Consider the following 18,846-nt stretch of genomic DNA (forward strand, 5'->3'; position numbering starts at 1 on the left):
CAACAGAATAAAGTTCGGTTTTTACACGGTCTGGAAATGTAATTCAAGCAAAATAAGGAAAAAAAAAAAAAAAAAAACCTTACAAATATTTTGTAGTTTTCTGATCTTTATTTATTTAACAAAAAATATTAATTTCTGAGAAAAAATGGCCTACTATTTAAGTCTGCAACTTCTTGTTTTGTGACCACAATTAGCTGTTAGTAACTTTTAATTCAAATGTAATTCAAAATAAATTTGAATGCTAGCAGTTCTATTGTTTTCATAAAATAAAACCTGTAAATTGGACATGATGTTCCAAAACGGTCGGCAACTTCCAGTTTTGTGTTTCATATTTTTTAGACCATACACAGATAACAAAACTCAACATGTCCAGACCTAATGCTAAAAGTCCCAGAAGTTTGAGCCTTGAAAAGTTTTTTTAACAGGAAAATCTGTAGGAAGCCTGAATGTCAGACATGGGATTTTTATGTGGAGTCATATTTTTATGTCTCACAAATGTTTTATTTTTTTAATAGAAACACAAATGCCCTGTAATTAACCTGCCTCTCGTAAAAGAAACGCCAACCAGTGTGGAAGCTCATATTAACCTAATTGAGATGCAGTACCTTGTATGACCACATGAGGGCAGCCAATCACAGAAGTGGCACCTACTTTTGATGGCTTTATTTTTCTGCTCCAGGCCAGACTGCCTGGAGCCAAAGGCTGGCTGCTGCTGCTGCTGCTGCTGCTGCTGCATTAAGTCACACTCGCCACTGCTGACTGTTGTATTAAAGAAAACCTCTGATGGAGACAATGATCCTAATTGGCTTCTGACCGAGAAGAAGGAGCTCTGCATGAGAACTTTACTAAAATTTAGCCCATTTTATTTATCTTTTTTAACTTTCACCCTTCTGTTTCTGTTTAAATTATAATTTCTGAGTTTTTTTTTTCCTTCCATCTTTCAACTGGCAGAATCTTAAATGATGGCCAACAAACTGTGAATACAATTAAAGTACAATGTAAAATAGATGATTTATAAGTTAAACCAAAGTAAAGGAAAACTATTTTATTACTGTTATTGAGTAATTGTTTTTACAAATTGATATAGCAATGAATTTAATGCACTTTCTTATTCTTAAAATTGCTTTTAATATCACCCAATCCCCACTGCAATACACAGATGGTAATTATACTATATAGAGCATTTCTAGAACTTTCACACACATTCTTGCACAGATTGGTAAGCAGTTTTGTGTGAAGTGCCTTGGTTAAGGGCATATCAACATGTGGCAGTGGAGGAAGCTAGAATTGAACTTATTGCTTTGCAAGACGACTACACCGCCTGCTGATTCACAGTCAGTCCTAATTAATATGACAAGAGGTTTCTATAAATTAAACCTTTTAAATAGAAGCTTAAATGAAATTTGATTAATTTTTTTTTGCTATCCCCAACAAATTAAAACCTAGGAAATGATCTAAATTCCAGGTCTGCAGACTTGCACAAAGCATAAAAGATCAAATTCAAAGCAGCAAACATTAACTCCCTACTGACTCCATATGAAAAAAAAAAAAAAAAAAGCCACAACTGAGAAGTCATATTTTTTTAATGCGATGGTTTCTCCCTTGCTAATACCAGCCTGGCCTAGCTCACAAAAACAGGGAGAGGGTGAGAGGGGTGGTTTCGGGGGGGAAAGACACATGTACAGTTTTTAATAAACAGCTGCCAAAAAATCTTTATTCAGTCATAACGGTATGCTGCAGAATGAGTCTCTCTGCAGAAAGTCTAAACTGTACAAACACCAGGAAACGTGAAAAAAAAAGTAAAACACAGCTTTACAACAAGAGAGAGAGAGTATCTACACACAGAGATCACAGGAATAAAAACATTACAGTTAACAGTCAGTCAGATTCTTCTCATGTAGAAAAGGAAAATCTTCATATACTGATAGAATCCGTTTTATAATATGGGAAAGAATATAAGGAAATGTCAGAGGTGCAGTAGAATATACATTTTGTGAAAGAGAAGGTTTATATTGCAGTTATTTCTGTATGTTGGTTTGATAAATATATCCGGACTGACTCAGTGTGTGACACTGATGGCTGCTAGTGTGTGTGTGTGTGTGTGTGTGTGTGTGTGTGTGTGTGTGTGTGTGTGTTATGGAGACGTAGACCATTTAAAATGTGCAGAAAGCGAACATTCAGTTCAAACATGGCTTTGTGTGTGTGAGGTCCAAATCCCAAATGTACTTTTTGGGATACATTTTGATGTTTTTTTTTGTTAGTTTTTTTCTTTTCTTTAAACTAACTGCTGAGGTAAAAGTGAGGGTTGATGCCAAACTCGTATCTGAACGTCAGCTTTTGCAGAGGTGGCTCAGCATTAAGAGGTCAAAAGGTGGAAAATAATTGTATCAGTTCTAACTCACCGTTTTCTTATAAAGATTTTTTATTTTTATTTTTTTTATTATTCTAGATTCAGCCAAAATCTGAAAGCACAATGAAAGCAGTGGTGCTGCCAGTCCTTCCGAGATCCTCTGTTCTCCATTTGACTTATTCCAAGCTAAACTTTCAATACCTGCAAGGGTTTAAAACAGATTTATCAGAAGATAAATGACTCTATTCCAAAGCGATAAAGTGCCAATATAAACCTGTTGAATTGGAGACAAGCTTTATTTCTCAATTAAGGCTTAGAGATACAAATCCAGATGTTCCCCCTAAATATCCTTCATTCAAGACAAATTTTAAAGATCCAAGAATTGTAGGAACAGATTGTCTAAAAGCCACACCAGACCTTGTAAAAGTATAAGGTTCTGTAAACTTTAGTTTAATCAACACATTAACTCTGTAGAAATGACAGAATGCTGCACCTTAAAAAAACAGAAACATAAGAACCCAGCCCTCTCTGATAGTATCTATCCAATAATAAAGAACACACAATCATAACTGTTCAACTTTTCTACATTTTCTCACAACAAACATCTATGGGATCAGTGTTTTATGTTGCAGAATAAGTCAGAGACATGCATGCATATGAAGAGGAAACATCTGGGAAGTGTGCTGTATTCCACCCCTTTACTCTGACAACCTTAAGTAAAACCTAGTGGAAGAAATTCCCTTCACAGGTTAAAGACCAAGGGCTATTGCTGAGGGGAAGGGCAATCGGAATAACAATATACTTTATTGATCCCCAAAAGGAAATTGCTTATTTGTTGACGAGCTACTCCATCCAAAAATGTCAAATATTAGCAATATAACCATAAGTAATAAAACTATACTCATAAAACCTCACCTCTCAGCCAGAAATGGCAAGAGAATAACCTAATGTACGCCTAATTATTATTATTATTTTTAGAAATTATTTCGTTAGTCCACTGTTTTGATAAAAAAATAATTTAGTTGAATTTAAAGTAATCTCACTTTCTTTTGCTAACCTTGAACTTGTTGCACAGAATCCAGAAATTAGACAGCAGCGACTAAGGCCAGCTGACCTTACAGCCTGAGCCTGCTGTAATAAAACCCAAACTGAGCTCCCTGCCACTGTCTGCGCCTCGCTGAGGCCTGAGGTCCTCTCCATGCCTTCATGCTGCTGCTTAGAAGCAAAAACCCATCAACCCAGAGAAGCAACCAGAGCTCCTCTGTTCAACTCTCATCTCGGTCCCTGGATTGAGGGTGATGCTCTGCGGCTATCCGTGTTTATGATGATTAGTCACACTGGCTGGTACGAAGCGTGCCAGCCGGAGGCTTGTTGGGCTTCGTCAGTCTTTCCAGCTGATAACGCGAGAGGTACGACAGCTCGCGCGCCGAAAATGTGCTTTACGGCGGCGAAAGCGCGTGTTTGGAGCTGAGACGCTCGTGCTCACGGCGAGCTTTTGTGCTCGACGGAAACAAACAGGGAGGAGGCGCGAATGTTGCACTGAGCAGATGGGTCGAACCCCGGGAGGTCGCAGGAACGGTAAGGCTAGCAAGCTTTAGCAGAGCTCCTCCACCCAGACATGAGCAGCTTCCATGTCATCCCAGGGTGAGACCCAAAGCCGCAGGGACATATGCGAGGCGGCGAGGGAACAAACCGCTCTGACAGCAAGACGTCATGTCCGGGTGCGAGTGTTTGTGTGAGAGGGTCTGAGATGGTGAAGCTCAGAGATCTTCTGACGGTCCTTTTTACATATTTATTCAGTTGTAGCTTTTGTTGTTGTTGTTGTTGTCACACTTACATTGTGCAGCTCTTCAACAAAACCTTAATATCATAAATAACCTACGATAATCTAGACTCCAATGATGATTTTAATATGAAGAGGAAAAAATAAACTGGAAGGGAAAAAAAATCTTTACCTCGCAACAAAACATTCCTTGACAGTAATTTTTTTTTGTTTGTGAGTTGTGACAAAGACTACCAGAACAAATTTAGACAATTTTTAACTTTGAGAAATTCATTAAAAGTAAGCACACGTTTGACCGCATCCACAACGAAATGAGCCACTTTACTTCAAATCCCAGTTCAGAGAGAGACCAATTGAGGAATGTTTTCATGATTCAATAATAACAACAACTACAAAAAATCATCCTCTTCCAAAAACATCTTCATGACAATTAGGAGAATATTCCTTGGACTGACGAGACAACAGTCCACTACGTCCAACAAGGTGGTGGTTATGTGATGGTCTGGGGATGATTTCACAGGTTGGTTTGGAAAAACAAAAGGAAGTTTTTGAAGTGGCCTATTTAAAGTCTGTGCACAAATATTACCTGGATGCTTTTTGCATTACTTGAAATAGGCCAAAAACCCTTCTTAGATGGCTGAATTAAAATAATTCAGTAAAGAATTGGAAGTCGAAATTCTGGTAATGAGTAATAAAAAAACAAAACAAAAACTGCAGTTGCTGATGTAATTTTTCCTCAATCAGTGATCTCATTGTTTAGCTTGGGTTACTTTAATTAAAACCTGCGTGATGATCTGACAAATGTAAGTGTGACAAAGTAGCACAAGCAGAACAATCTGGAAGGGGCTTAAATTTCTGAGATTTACAGAAGCTACTGATATGCTGGGATTTTCACTCGATCTACTCGCCAGTTTATAGAAAACGGTTCAAAAAAAGTGAAAATATCCACTGATTGGAAATGAAACACCATGTTGATTTCAGAGGGGAATGAGCAAATAAATTCAACATTACAGGAACTCAAATAACTCATCATTACACACGACTGGAGACAACTTCTGTTTCCAAAACGTTCTTAACCACGCCTCCTCATTTTCATCTGTTGCATTAGAAACAAAGGAGGGGTCTGCAGGCATTTTATAGCTTTACGAGTTTCCATATTTCTTTTAGACGAAGTGAGACAACGAGTCGAAGTGTAAAAACAGATGCCGCAGCTCCTAATTGGATGTTTAATACGACCATCGCAAGATGGCATTTGCAGAAACATTGTCTTTTTCAGGTGCCAGAGAAAATATCTCATTTATTTCTGATATCTTTCAGTCACTCTTCCTAATTTTCATGAATGGTAAACAAACTGTTCAAGATTTTAATCTGCTTATTTATGGTTTGGTTAAGAAGATATTTTAGTTTCCCCCCTAAGAATACATTTATTCCACTCAATTATCACCACTGCTTTCATTTGAGCGTTTCAGAAACGCTTTTTGACTCCAGAATTTCTTTTCTTTTTTTAATCCTCCCTGTTAATGAAACTTGATCCTGAGCTTCTCAGTATGAAATAATACCCGCTCTGCCTTTCTCTACTGATTTCCATCTCTGTGCAGCGTCAGATACGTTCGAGTTTGACATTTTCCAACCCAGCTGGGCCGCCGAATGCACTGAGCAGGACGGGGAGGGAGACGGGCTGCATCTACAGTTAGGGTTGTACAGGTCAGAGACACATAGAAAACATTTACATTTCGAGGCTTTCAAAGGATAAAAAAAAAAAGTCAAATGAAATTGTGCCAAGCTCCTAGAGGGCGAAGAGCAGCCTCTGACTGACGAATTGCTCAGGGACGTTTTGTGAAATCCACACGTTTCTGCTTCCCATAAACAAATTGACGCAGGCCAGTGCGGTTCTAACATAACGGCTGTTTAAGTCAACCGGGTTTTATCTTTACGTGACCCAGAAAATGTAGGGTTTTTCTTTTTGGCTTTTTTAAGCTTAAGCAAAGATGATGAAAGTTCGGATTCGTCGGCACATTTTTGCGGACGTTTTTACATCTTTCATCCGAAATTTAACGGGGCGTCGACGGAAGGTGTCCTTTCAAAGTGCTCGGGTAAACTACAACAGTAAATAAAACCGTTGTTGTTTTTTTTCCCCCTCTTAACACCAATTATCAGCCGTGGGAGCAGCTGAAGTTGGGCTTGAACACCCACACTGAGGCGACGCTGGCTGTTCTCAACCCGTTCACGGTGCTACGGCACAAATAAGAGACATTTATATAAAGTCACTACTTTACTTACTCGCATGCACATGCAGCATTAAAAATACTGTTAGACCAGAGCAGTACACTGTTTGAAGAGAAAAGTGTAAAAATCCAGTGCGACAGTCATTGAGTTCTTGAGGTCTACGTGATTAAAATTTTTTATATATATATATATAAAAAGAAAACAAAAAAGAAAACAGCCAGTGAGATGATCCTGTCAGAAGAGAGGGACGGTCGCCCGCTCTCTGTTGCATATTCAGGTTGAACCCCGGGGAGCTAATGCCTCTGAAGGAAAACAGCCAATTAATGCTGCATTCAAAGCCAATAATGGAATCAAGGCTGATGAGAGCAGGAGGTGAGGGGGGGTTTCTTTATTTTCTTCCATTAAAAGCCACTAATGTTCACCCACATTCGACACTGAAAGCGAGAGGACTCCCGCTCAGGTTCCTGTGGAAGGCGGATCATTTCACCGACTGTTTTGGTGAAGGAAGCTTCCTTGATTTCCCAAACATTCCCGGTGCGAAGCACCACATTTCCTCGCACGGTGGTCTAAAAGAGCCCTTGTGTGAAAGGGAGAGAGAGAGAGGAGTCATGTTTGGGAAAACAAAGATGACAATCGAACAATAAACGACACACGGAAAATTCATCGTCATAGTAGCTGGAAAAAAACGGTTTACAAGTTACAGCAAAGAGTAGAAAAGTCACCCCAAAACATCTTTCTGGAACTAAAACGAAATAAAAAGAAGAAATAAAGGGAGAGGCCAAAACGTGTCTCTCTCCACACACAACGCACAAGACGGATTTCTTTGCATCACAAATCTATTGACTCATAGATAGAAAAAAAAAAGCAGAACTCGGACTAGCCAGCACCAGAAACATTCCATCGTCGTCTTCGTCCGTGTGCTGCCCAGTCAGCAGCACACGTCCCACAGTTTCAACACGCAACGTGGTGAAACTCCACGCTTATCAAGGCACATTCAACACTCCTCCAAATATACTCAGACTGAAGATGATCCTGGAGCAACAACACACGCAAACACACACACACATACACACACACACACACACTTTCTTATGGTCATGTTTTTTTAGGAAACCTGGAGCACTTTGCTATAGTTTTGTCACATTCCAACCACAAATGTAAAACTGATTTGTGTCACTATGAAAGTAATCTGATCTCTGAAATCTTAAAGTTGTAGCTGACCTGGAGAAATTTGCTATAAGCTACATAGGGGACAAAGTGAAACATGTAGAAGAAGATGCTTTAGTCAGAAGAGGCCAAAAGTAAACTTATTGGCCAAAATGCAAAATGGGGTGGAAGGCTAGCTCTGCTCCATCATCCTGACCGGATAATTTTACAGGTCAAGCACGGTTGTTGCAGAGTCATGCTGTGGGGATGCTGCCCTTCAGCAGGATCAGGGAATCTAGTGGAGTTGATAGGAAGATGGAGGAAGGCAATTAATGAGGAATGTTGGAAGAAAGCTTGGTTAAGAAACTTAAAACTTCAACAGAGGCTCACCATCAAGACAACAAAGTCACAGCTTTAAGTGTTATAGATCAAAGCATATTTGTATATAAAAAAAAGGTTAAAACCTCATTATTTTCCCCACCAAGCTTAAAATTTGTGTACTACTTTAAGTCGGTTTATCTCGTTAAATTCCAGTAGAACAGACTGAAGTTTGAGGTTGGAATGTGACAAAAACTGAAAGGTTCAGGTGTGGGTACTTTGCAACGCAACTCATTTTCACATTCCTGAATAAAACGAGAGAATGAAGAAAACTGAGTAAAAGCGAGAGAGACTCTCCTCTTTTGATTTGCGCAGGCAGCCAATAAAAAAACAAAACAAACACACAATGACCCATAAAGACGGCAGGCGGAAAAACCTGACCGTCACATGACTTCTGACTCCTCAGAGCGCCACCTGCTGCCAGCCTGCAGAAAGCAGGAAGCTCTGTGTGCAGGGAGGCAGATAAAGACGCCTCGGACGTTTCTTTATCGCCCGCTGGAAGGGGAGGCGGCTGCTGGTTAATCAGCAGCCACAGAGCCGAGAGGAACTTCCTTAACAGAACAAAAGCCTCTTCGCCGCACCGACCGCGAACAACACAAACAAAAGTTTTGAGAGAGTACAGTTCTGGATACTGGTACACACTGATACTGGTTAGATATACTGCACTACGGCTTACATTGTAGCATACTGACCTATATACGGATGATACGGGATATATTGTCAGTTTCTTGTCACGTATAAGTGTTGTCGTGTAGCTAAAGATCAGTTACATAAACCAGGACTCCATATAAAACTGTCAACATGAGCTGCAGTTAAAGCCATCGCTGCCCGTAATTATGCTGGACACACGGCCAGAGTCCACCGTTGACTCAGAGGAGGAGAGTTTTTTACAACATCCATAAGCACAACAACACAATCTTTGTTTTATTCTGCGCATAATTCACAGCTCAGCCCTTCATTAGGCAGCACAGAACAACCAGCAGCTCTTTGCAGAAAACAAATCTTAAGTATTCAAATTAATCTCGCTGGCCTTCTGATGGCACACAGTTTCCAAATCGTCCTTGCCAGAAAATCCCCAACGTCCGTCCAAAAGATTTTTGGAGGTTGAGAGATTGCTTTAATATAAATAAATCACACCAGATGCCGTTAGGCATCATTAGGAATATTCTTTTGGCCAGGTTTTCCTGAAACAAAGTGAATTATTCAGAAACTCCTACATGCTTCAACATGTTCATCTGATGGTTTGGTAAAGCGCCAACAGGACCCGCAATCGTAGTCGAAAAAACTAATTTGCAACAAAAGTGAAATAATTCAGAAATTCCTGGATGAAAACACGTATTTTATTCTCTCTGGAGCTTTTGACTGCTTCACGTGGTCTTCATCAGACGTTTAAGTGCTCTGTTGAGGTTTAACCATGCTTATATGTAGCTTATACTCATCATAGCTCAAGGCTACGGAACGCATCCAACATCTGCATAGAGGCTTGCAGCAGCCAGTGATGTAATTTTGGCCATTTTAAATGCAACAAAGCCAGTAATACTTTGACTTGCAAGTAACATAAAGTTTTTTGAGGCAATAACAAAAATATTTTGTCAAAAACATCAACACATTTTTGGCTATTTATTTTATTGGTTGTGTAAAATTTAAAAAAATCCTTAGAAAATGTACTGCAGCTAATAATGCTAACGTCTATCCGATAGTGTAATTCAATGTCTCCAATACTTTTGAAGAGCTTTTGCTGTTTTTTTTTTTAACAATTGGTAAATCAAAAATAGTCGAAGTAAATATTATACTCGCATTCATTTATAAAAAACTATGCACAATGCAGCACTCTCTTTCCTCTACTGAAGATTGTACGAGACAGTTTGAGGGATAGTTGTACAAAACCTGTTTGTGTTTACTTGGATAAGTCAATTAACAATATTACATGTAGAAAAAAACATATTAAACTGCTGTAACGTGCATCTGGTAGTAAGCAGTTTTAAATGTCGGGAAGAGAATAATTCTTCCATTTAAAACGGAGTCTTTCCTCTCCACTGTCGCCATGTGATTGCTCGGCATGGGGGATCGCTGCAAAGTTAACGACTCGGTGCAATCCGCTGGGTTTACCGGGAAGAAACCTTTTACTAAACAAACTGAACTTAGCTGCACTGTACTATAACTACAGCTAGAATGAACACTTACATTTTAATTTGCTTATATGACCACGCTGAATTATTTTTGACAAATATCGACAAATTTGCGACTTGGTGCCAAATAAATAACTGACCTAGATTTGCTACATGTGCAGTTAAAATCTTCCTTGCCTCAAATCAAAACACGCCAAGCAATACTCCTCTGGTGCATTTCTATATTTTATCCTAGAGAAGTGTATTTTAGAGACGGCTCATGCCCGTCTGGTTCTTTAAGGTCAGATTTTTATCCACCGATGAAGACTTTGTGTCATAGATCAAAAGCTCAAGAAAATCAAACAAGCCATTAATGAATATTACTCTCCCTCCAATTTAAGTGCTACAATGTTTTACTTGTGCCTTAACGCACTTCAGCGTTTTGATAGAAAATGATCAGATTGCTTTGAACTCCTGTAATCTTCTACACGTGCAAAACATTTTTAAAAGCAAATGTGTCCTTTACTACAGTAGCATAATATCATACTACCAACATGTGAAGATATATGTAATCAGGAGGACAGCCCACATTAAGAAGGTTTATCTTAAAATCGCTAGTTCTGCAGACCGAGGATGTTTGTCTGATGAACCAGATCTGAGTTGGTTTAATTATCATGCTTAAAGACTCGGTTGTGACGCGTTTTCAGTTTTCCAACAGTGTCCACCAAGGTTTTAAACTAAAATTTCCTCGTATTTAAAACACACTGAGTATTTATCTCCATTTCTTGTCAAACTAAACTGGGATGATTTCTGCTGGAAAAACACAATCTTAGTGTCTATTGAGGCCAAAGCACACCGTTCCAGTTCAAGTCCAATGATTTTAGTGCTCTAACTGTGTCAATTATTATTATATATATATATATATATATATATATATCCTCATCCAGTCTCGTTTATCGCAGCTCCTGCAGCTTCAAACTATTCAATTCTGTAGATACGGCCATGTTTAAACAGGCAGCTATTTATTTGGAACTAGTAAATTCCCCGAGAGATTAGCCTGAAATGCATTTATCTCGATTAACAGGAATGTTCACTTATCTTTTCCATTTTGAAGAGCGACTAAAAGAAATCAGCCTGCATCACATTACACGCCTGACTTACAAGAGTAAGTTTTTAGCTTTGTATTTTTTCTATTTTTCTCACTAACGTATATTTAAATTAAAGATGGTGTTTTTATTAAATGTTTTCATTCTGAAATGATGCTACTGCAATAAAAGATGAATTTATCTTCAGGCCTTTTCCACATCCTCACAGAGATGTGCGGAGAGCGCCGTGGATTCAGGCTGCGGTCGTCACTGATTTGTGTCCGGACACATCGGCAGACTTCAGTCAGGGTGTCTTTTATTTTCATGTTCTCTACAGCAAATATGACAATGTGTACAAAAATGGAATCGATGCGATCAGAAGGAGAAACAGCACTGCGTGGGTATTTATAGCACCTCTGTTTCTCCCCCCCGCCGCGGCCACAGCACCAGAACCCCGACCTCAGCGGGCCGAGGCTCGAAAAGCACCGACAGGCTGGAACAATCTTTGTGGCCGTTGTTGACGAACGACGCTCTCGGCACCGTGAAGCAGGTCGGACCGTTCCCAGGAACAAATCCCCGGAGTTTCCAGAGGGAGCTGACAAATACAGCAGCAAGAGCTCTTTTGAGTTTTTATTTGGAACAAACCAAAAATAAAACAGCGTCACGTTAGCTCGGCTTTGGCCAAATCTCGAAAAACTGAAATATTACTAGCAATAATATCTTGTGAAATTAGCTGCCTGGAAATGCCGCTGCTTCGTTTATATCCGGCTTTTGCCAGCAACCCTGAGGACTGCAGGGACTCGTTCCTGGAACCTGGACTGCGGCCAACGCCGAGCGTTCCCAAACTCGAGCGGAGAAGAACAGAAAAGCACCACAGTGGTGGAGAGAAAGCAGTGGGAAGTACACGGAGCAATAATTACAAATTGAAACAAAAAAACAAACAAAAAAAAGAAACATTTTCAACTCAGCTGCTAACTAAAACATCCGTGAACTCGGGATTGGACCCGAGCGAAACCGGTGACACTTTGAGAAAGGTGTGCAGTTCCATGCAACTTCGCCTGGAGTTCCTTCAGTTTCCCACGGTTGGATGGAAACGCAATTAGACTTCAGTCATCTGTGGGTTCGGGATGCGTTTAGCACAGGGGCGCCCAAAGTGGGTCCTCGAGGGCCGGCATGCTTTAGCTCTCTCCCTGGTTTAACCTGGATCAAATGATGGCTCATTAGAGACCTAAGGAGAACAATGACCTGCTGAAAAGGTTGTTCCTATCACCAGGGAGAGAACAAAAACATGCAGGATGCCGGCCCTCGAGGACCGACTTTGGGCACCCCTGGTTTAGCGGATCGGTGGGAACATGAAGGAGCACCGAGTGGGTCACACTTGTAGACAACAGCATAACAAGCTGAGATTGCAATGAGTTTCCACCTACAGCCTCCTCAGAAGAACATGAAAATAAAATGAATAAAACAGTTTATATATATTTATATGCATATACATATGAAAAAATAGTGAAAGGAAAACAGCCTAAGCTCTTTTTTTTTCCAGCTTTGAATTTAAATGTTTCTCTCTTTTTCTGAAACTATATAGATTTGTCCTTTTTTTTTTTAAAACACTATGTTCACATTGTACAAGGGCGAATGAGCTTTGAAGTAATCTAAATGTAACGACAGAAGCACAATGATTCGACATTAAGGCTGAACAGCAAACTTTTCTCACAACTTGTCCTAAAAAAAAAAAAAAAAGGATTCAGATGAACCGCTTGATCTATGAGCTTAAAAACAAAAACAAGCATAGAGTGATACACAAGATCTCCATATATACAGAAACAACAACAAAAAGGACAAAAGTAAGAGCTACGTCTGCAGATGTGGAAGTACTGAATGGTAAAATGGCAAATGCAAGTTTATCAGCTGGTGTTGGTTTATAATAACTGGTGTAAAAAAATGGCTGACAGAAGTGCAAACCAAGATTAGAGCATGCGTTTAAAAAATAAAAACCCGACACGCAAAGCAGAGCAAACGACACAAGAGGGAAAGACGAGATGCCTGCTTGTCAGACTCTGCGTCTCGTCTTCAACACGTTTGTTTGTGATTCACAACACTGTGACAAAGTCGGCCTTAGACTCTGCGTCGCCTCTGAGCCGGAATGGAAGATTGAAATTCAAAGAAACACTTTGTTTTTACAGAAAATCTCTCCAATTACAATCTGAAGCTTAGACTGTAAATCTGTTTGCATGATGGGAAATGAGTGGGTAAGTGCAGTGCATGGTAAACAACACCCGATAGGGTCATTTCACCAGTTTGCCACTTTATACTTTTCTCATTTGACTTTTGCAGGAGTGAAAAAGAACCGTCTGCCGTTGAGATGAACCGGGAAAACGTAACGACCAGAATCTGACGATCTGAGCCGGATCGGCCCTGACCAGCGGCAAGTCGATTGGAAATAAAAAAATAAAAAATACTCTCTCTGTCAGAGAACATTAGCGCTACATGGTCGCACTGACAACAACACTCTTCAGTGTGGAAGTTTCCATAGAGCGACAAAGTCTCGAAACGGTCATGAGGTGCATGAAGACGTAAAAGGTTACTTAGAAGAAAATTGTATATTGTAAAACATGCCAGAACAAGTCTGAAGTTCATTCAGTGAATGAGAGAGCAATAATTTGAGTAGATAACAGGAAGGCTTTGTGTTTACGTTAAAAAATGCTGGCTATTAGATCTCTCAGGATTGAGGTCTTAATTTTCTAGCGCCGTGGTAACATATGGGACTCTGGCTAATCTGAGTGATATTCACAAGAAATCTTGGAACACATACAGCCTAGTTAACCGTGATTTACAGGTAATGAATACCAAAAGCTAAAAATATGAACTATTCAAGGAAGTTGATTTTTATTTCTTTTTCTGTCTCAGGAAAGTGCAGAGAAGTTTCCAGAGAACTAAAGTGGGTAACTAACAAGTGCTGATGGCTATTTATGCAGCACCAGTTCTGAAGGCAGACCTCAGATCTGGGAATGTTATCAAAATTGATCAATGTTCCAGGAAAGAAAACAAGCGGGATTTGCTAAGTGAAATGCCGAGTGACCAAGTTAACAGCAATGTTTTTAACAATATAAAGCAGGCTCCATGGTGCTTTGTGATCAAAGATGTCTCTTAAAAGGTAAAAAAAACAAACAATGTTTTTACTATGATTGTCACAATGTTTTATATGCAGAGTAACCACATTTAGCTTGGAGGTCTGGGTTGCTAAACACATCCAGCTTTCCCAACCTTAAGGTGACCTTTATGTCAATCTTTTCCCCCCCAACTTGAAACTTGGACATTTTAACTTCTGAGTAAAAATTGATTAAATAATTAAATTACATCATCATCACTGATAAAAGATTTTTTTCCTGTATTGTTAATCTGTCTGATGATTCTTGACATGTGAACTACAGCAGTGATCACTTTAAAAGATTTTGGAGCTGCTGCCGTCTTCCTCTCTCATACACACACACACACACATACACACACAGTGTGACGTCGCCTCTCATTATTTTAATATTCTAATAGAAGTGGAGTGCTATATTTCATAAGGCAAAGATAAATTACTTAATGCGAGCATTTGAGCATTTGTTTTAAGATTGATTGCATGTTATTCATTAAAATACCTAACTGACTGAATTCCTCTGATAAATGGTTGAACAGTTTGTTTATGGGGATGAAATGGCGACACAGGTACAAACATTATGGCACAAGATAGCAAAGTGGTGAACTGACTCAGAGCTCTTACAACTTTCCCCTTCGCTTCTACAAAAGACAAGAATGGCGTATTAATGTCGGTTTTTTTTTTTGTTTGTTTTTTTGCTGTCACATCTCATTCATAGAAACCATTTTAATAAGAAACTGACTTTACATAGTGGTATAAATCAGTTTTTCTTTTAAATTAGTGCAATTCTTTTGGTTTTCAGCCCTCCTAGCTTTTTGCTTACAGATAATAAAGATGCACCTTTGTAGCCTTTTGTAAACAAAGTTTCCCGTTTTAGCGGTTCCCTTTGGAAAACTGCAGAATGCACTGGAGGGAGAGGGTTACTTATCTCTGCATGCGGTGAAAACATGTTGCTCTTTTTTTTACGGCGCGACTTGAAGAGCTGCCAGGGAGTTGTTTTTAGAACGCGCTTTGTTTAAAAATCTTCAGTTTGATCCCATTAAAACGAGAGAAGGAGCAGCACGCTTAAAACAAGAAGTAAACATGGCACAGCAACAAAAGCCAAAAAAAATAAAAAAATAAAACAACCCATGAACAACATGACAGAGGAAGGAGGTTTTGGTACAAAGTTCAGAAGCTGCTGAGATGGAAGCAGCAGCTCCATCTCAGCAGCTTAAACCCGACGTTTAAGCTGCTGGTTCTTTCACTTTGAGAATCGCATCCCTGAACAACAGGAAGGAAATGACTCGAATAAGCAGGTTGTCGTTTGTTTAAGTGTGATGTGGTCCGTCTGTTTTCCCTGACTTGAGTTTGCATTGATCATTCACCTCGCGCGTCTCTCGCTTCCTTCTCGTTTCCGCCTCTTATCCAATCCGCTTGCGTTCCCCGTGGAGTGCTGAAGGAACAGGAATGATTGTGACGCCGGTGATGGAATATGACCTCAAAACGTCCAGAAATGAATCAAAACGAGGGAAAGGATTGAAGGAAGAACAACAAAAAAAAAAAATTCTCCTCCAATGTTCTTTTGGATAGAAAAGTAAAAGTCTTCTTTTGAATCTTTTTATCATAACACAAAAACACTTTTTGGTCCTTTTTTTTTTTGTTGTTTGTTTTTCCTCAATTGATTCTTAGACAAGACTCTCCATTTAAAACCAGAGCTGTACAAAACTAGAAAGATGCAACAATGAACCCGACATGAAAAGATCTATTTTTACACCGCTTAGCTGCACTGGGGCTTCCCATTCGCTGGGGATGACGGGAATGGTGGAGGCAGATTTAGGAATCCTGGACAGAACCGGGGAGGAAGGGGGGGAAAAAAAACAAAAAAACAAAAAGAAAAGCTGCTCTGCCATCCTTCATTTGCCTCCGCTGCTGGAAGGGATTCGCTAATGTGGAAGAGGGGCCGGAGTTTGACGGATAGTTGCGTTTCTGGGTTTGCAGAAAGGCCGAGTGCATGCAGAATGAAGCCCCCTCGCTCCACGTTTCTCTGGCCGACAGCTACGGCGCCTGCTGCTGAGGCGTTGCATGGGCCGGCTGGGATCAGTCGGTGAATCTCTGACAGGCTTTCTTCCAGCGGCAGGCGGTGCACCACATGTCGCGGTTTTCCATCCCGTACACCTTACGGCACTTCTTCCCCTCGCCGCGCACTTTCCGGCTGGAAAAGGGAAACGACACACAACAAAAAGGTCACGATGTGGTGAAAGTAAGCAATTAATATCCATTGTGCTAATGTGCAAAAAATAATTTTCGTAACAGGCATTACGAAAATTGAGGTGCATTTTTGTTTTTGCAGATAACGAGCAGCGAGGGTCCAGTACCTGAGGGCAGTGGTCGCTCTAGGAGGGGACGAAAGGACGGCGATGGTCTGGGATCGCTGCTCTCCAAATCCCTGGCTTTTAGTGGGAGACACCTGGAGAGAAAACACAGAAACTTAATCATGTGAAGCAAAAGGTTAAAAAAACCCACTAAAAATTGGATTGCATTTAATAGCAAAATCCTTCTGGTGTCACAGCTCTAAAAATTATTGTACCAAAGCATTTTAGTAGCTTTTATTAACTTTAAGTGATCCCTTTTTCCCTGGTTATAAATTTTTCTTTGTAAATACAAATAAGTTTCCCAGTTTTTTTTTTTTTTTTGCTACTCTGCTAAACCATCTCAAAATTCCCATGTTTCACAAACCCAGTTTTACAGATTTTTCCATATCTGTTTTAAAAGGATTATGACAATTAGTGCACAAAACACTCATCAGGTTTTGTAACAAAAAAAGTGTATTCTCCATTTTCTTTTTTTGCCTCAAAATTTAAAAAAAATCATCAAGACTTCAAAACATCTGGACTAGACCGTCACCTTTTGAAAGACCTTCAAAAAAACCTAAATAATGAAACATTGGGTGAAAAATTCAGCAAACTAAGAAGCTAAGTAATTTTCAGAAATTAAATGCTGTGTCTTTAAAATTATGGAACAAGGCATGAAATCAGAAAGGTCTAACATTTCTCTATCCTCGTGCTGCGGGCAGAGTCGATGCATTTTGACGGCTGTGCAAATAAACGTCGACGTTCCCTCACCGTGTTTCCTGTGAAAGTGACGGGAGGAGACTGCCAGGAGATGCTGAAGCTGTTGGTGGGAGTGAAACTAGTGGAGGACGAGTTGCTGCTGCTGGAGGGGATGGACACCGGAGCCGTGGCCTAAAGGAGGAGATTCGAACGTTTTAACGTTTCCGTGCAACGCTGCAAGTCAAAAACCTTCCCTTCATTTCATTTTGACAGCTAATATTTCCTCGCCTGATAGGCGTGGTCTGTGTGGATGAGGTAGAGGGCGCTCGGAGCGGAGCGGCTGAGCGGGGTGGTGCCGCCGGGGTGGGGCTCCTTGGAGTCGGACGGGTGGGCGAGTCGGTGGGAGTCCGGCTGGTGGTTGAGAGGGGCCAGAGGCGACGGGGGCGGCGGTGGGGGAGAGAGGACGGAGGAGGACACAGGCGACAGGCTGCTCAGCCCGTCGGCGACGGAATCCGTGTTGAGCTTGATTTCTGTGTAGTAGAAATCCTCCTCGCCGTCGCTGCAGTCTGAATCACAGCTACGCCTAAAAAAAAAAAGAAAAAAAGAAAAAAGTGACACGTAGAGATTTAGAAAAGCAAGAGAGAAAGCATCTCGGTGAAACCTAATAATGTCAGTTCACTCGTCAACATTAGACAATTCATCTTTCATTCTCGCTGTTTTCCCCTGGATTCTCACAACATGACCAGGAGTTTTTTTTTAAATTTTTTTTTTATAAATGCTGACTAGTTAGTGAATGCTGGTGTCTCACCCCAGGTGGATGGTGCGGATGTGTCTCTGGATGCCTGCAGTGGTGCTCAGCACCTTGCCACAATTCTTCCACAGGCACTTGAACATCACCTTCATGGAGTTCTGCAGGAAACGCAAAACAGAAACGTGCTAATTCAGATTAAGGTGATAATCTGAATTTAAAAGTTGACGGATGAGAAGCCAGCATAAAGCTGTGGATTGTTGACTCTGCCTGTAGCACAGACTAAATTAACTTACCTGAAGCAAATAATAAACTTTAATTGACGTGTTGCAGAACAAACAGTGTTTGTAGGCAGGAACAATTAAACCAGCCACTCAAGGACTAAAGCAGAGTCAATAAAGTGTAATAATAGTCAGTTTGGTTCATTTGTAGAATTGCTGGGAACAATAATATTTTCTCTGCCTTATGTCTAACAGTAACTCCGCCGTTCTTTTGGTCCCACTGAGTCAGGAAGCAGCTGCAGCGGCGACAAAAACAACCTCTCAAACTTTGAACTAGTGATTAATCGGCCGCTCTGTTAATCAGGATGATAATTTCCCTTTACTGGCTTAATCTCCGTGCGCTGATTATTCCAGGGAATCAACCGTTAATCATTTCACAACGACGGCAACCAGAAAATAAATAAGTTTAAAAAGAAAAAAATCGCAGACACATCTGCATTGCAGCCAGCCTTGCCCGCGGATATGATAAAAGACGATGGTTTTAATTAGACCTGGATTGTTTTTTCACCCCAATGCAACTCAGATTAAAGAACAAACCAACTTAAAATGAGTTAAACATAAAAAAAG

At 40.2% G+C, this 18,846-nt stretch overlaps 1 protein-coding gene across 2 annotated transcripts in view; it reads right to left on the reverse strand.

Annotated features, from left to right (window-relative positions):
- Positions 1-14,695: 14,695 nt before the first annotated feature.
- Positions 14,696-18,846, reverse strand: part of znf704 (zinc finger protein 704) — a 51,111-nt gene continuing 46,960 nt past the window's right edge. For both annotated transcript variants that reach the window (XM_007547757.2, XM_007547756.2), the window contains exons 5-9: positions 18,059-18,159; positions 17,539-17,833; positions 17,323-17,442; positions 16,576-16,667; positions 14,696-16,412 (exon numbers count right to left, since the gene is read on the reverse strand). In XM_007547757.2, coding sequence (XP_007547819.1) covers positions 16,298-16,412; positions 16,576-16,667; positions 17,323-17,442; positions 17,539-17,833; positions 18,059-18,159 — 723 coding nt within the window. In that variant the 3' untranslated portion in view covers positions 14,696-16,297. The remainder of the gene's footprint in view (positions 16,413-16,575; positions 16,668-17,322; positions 17,443-17,538; positions 17,834-18,058; positions 18,160-18,846) is intronic.

This window comes from Poecilia formosa, unplaced genomic scaffold (assembly GCF_000485575.1).
Source record: "Poecilia formosa unplaced genomic scaffold, Poecilia_formosa-5.1.2 Scaffold21, whole genome shotgun sequence".
NCBI lineage: Eukaryota > Metazoa > Chordata > Actinopteri > Cyprinodontiformes > Poeciliidae > Poecilia > Poecilia formosa.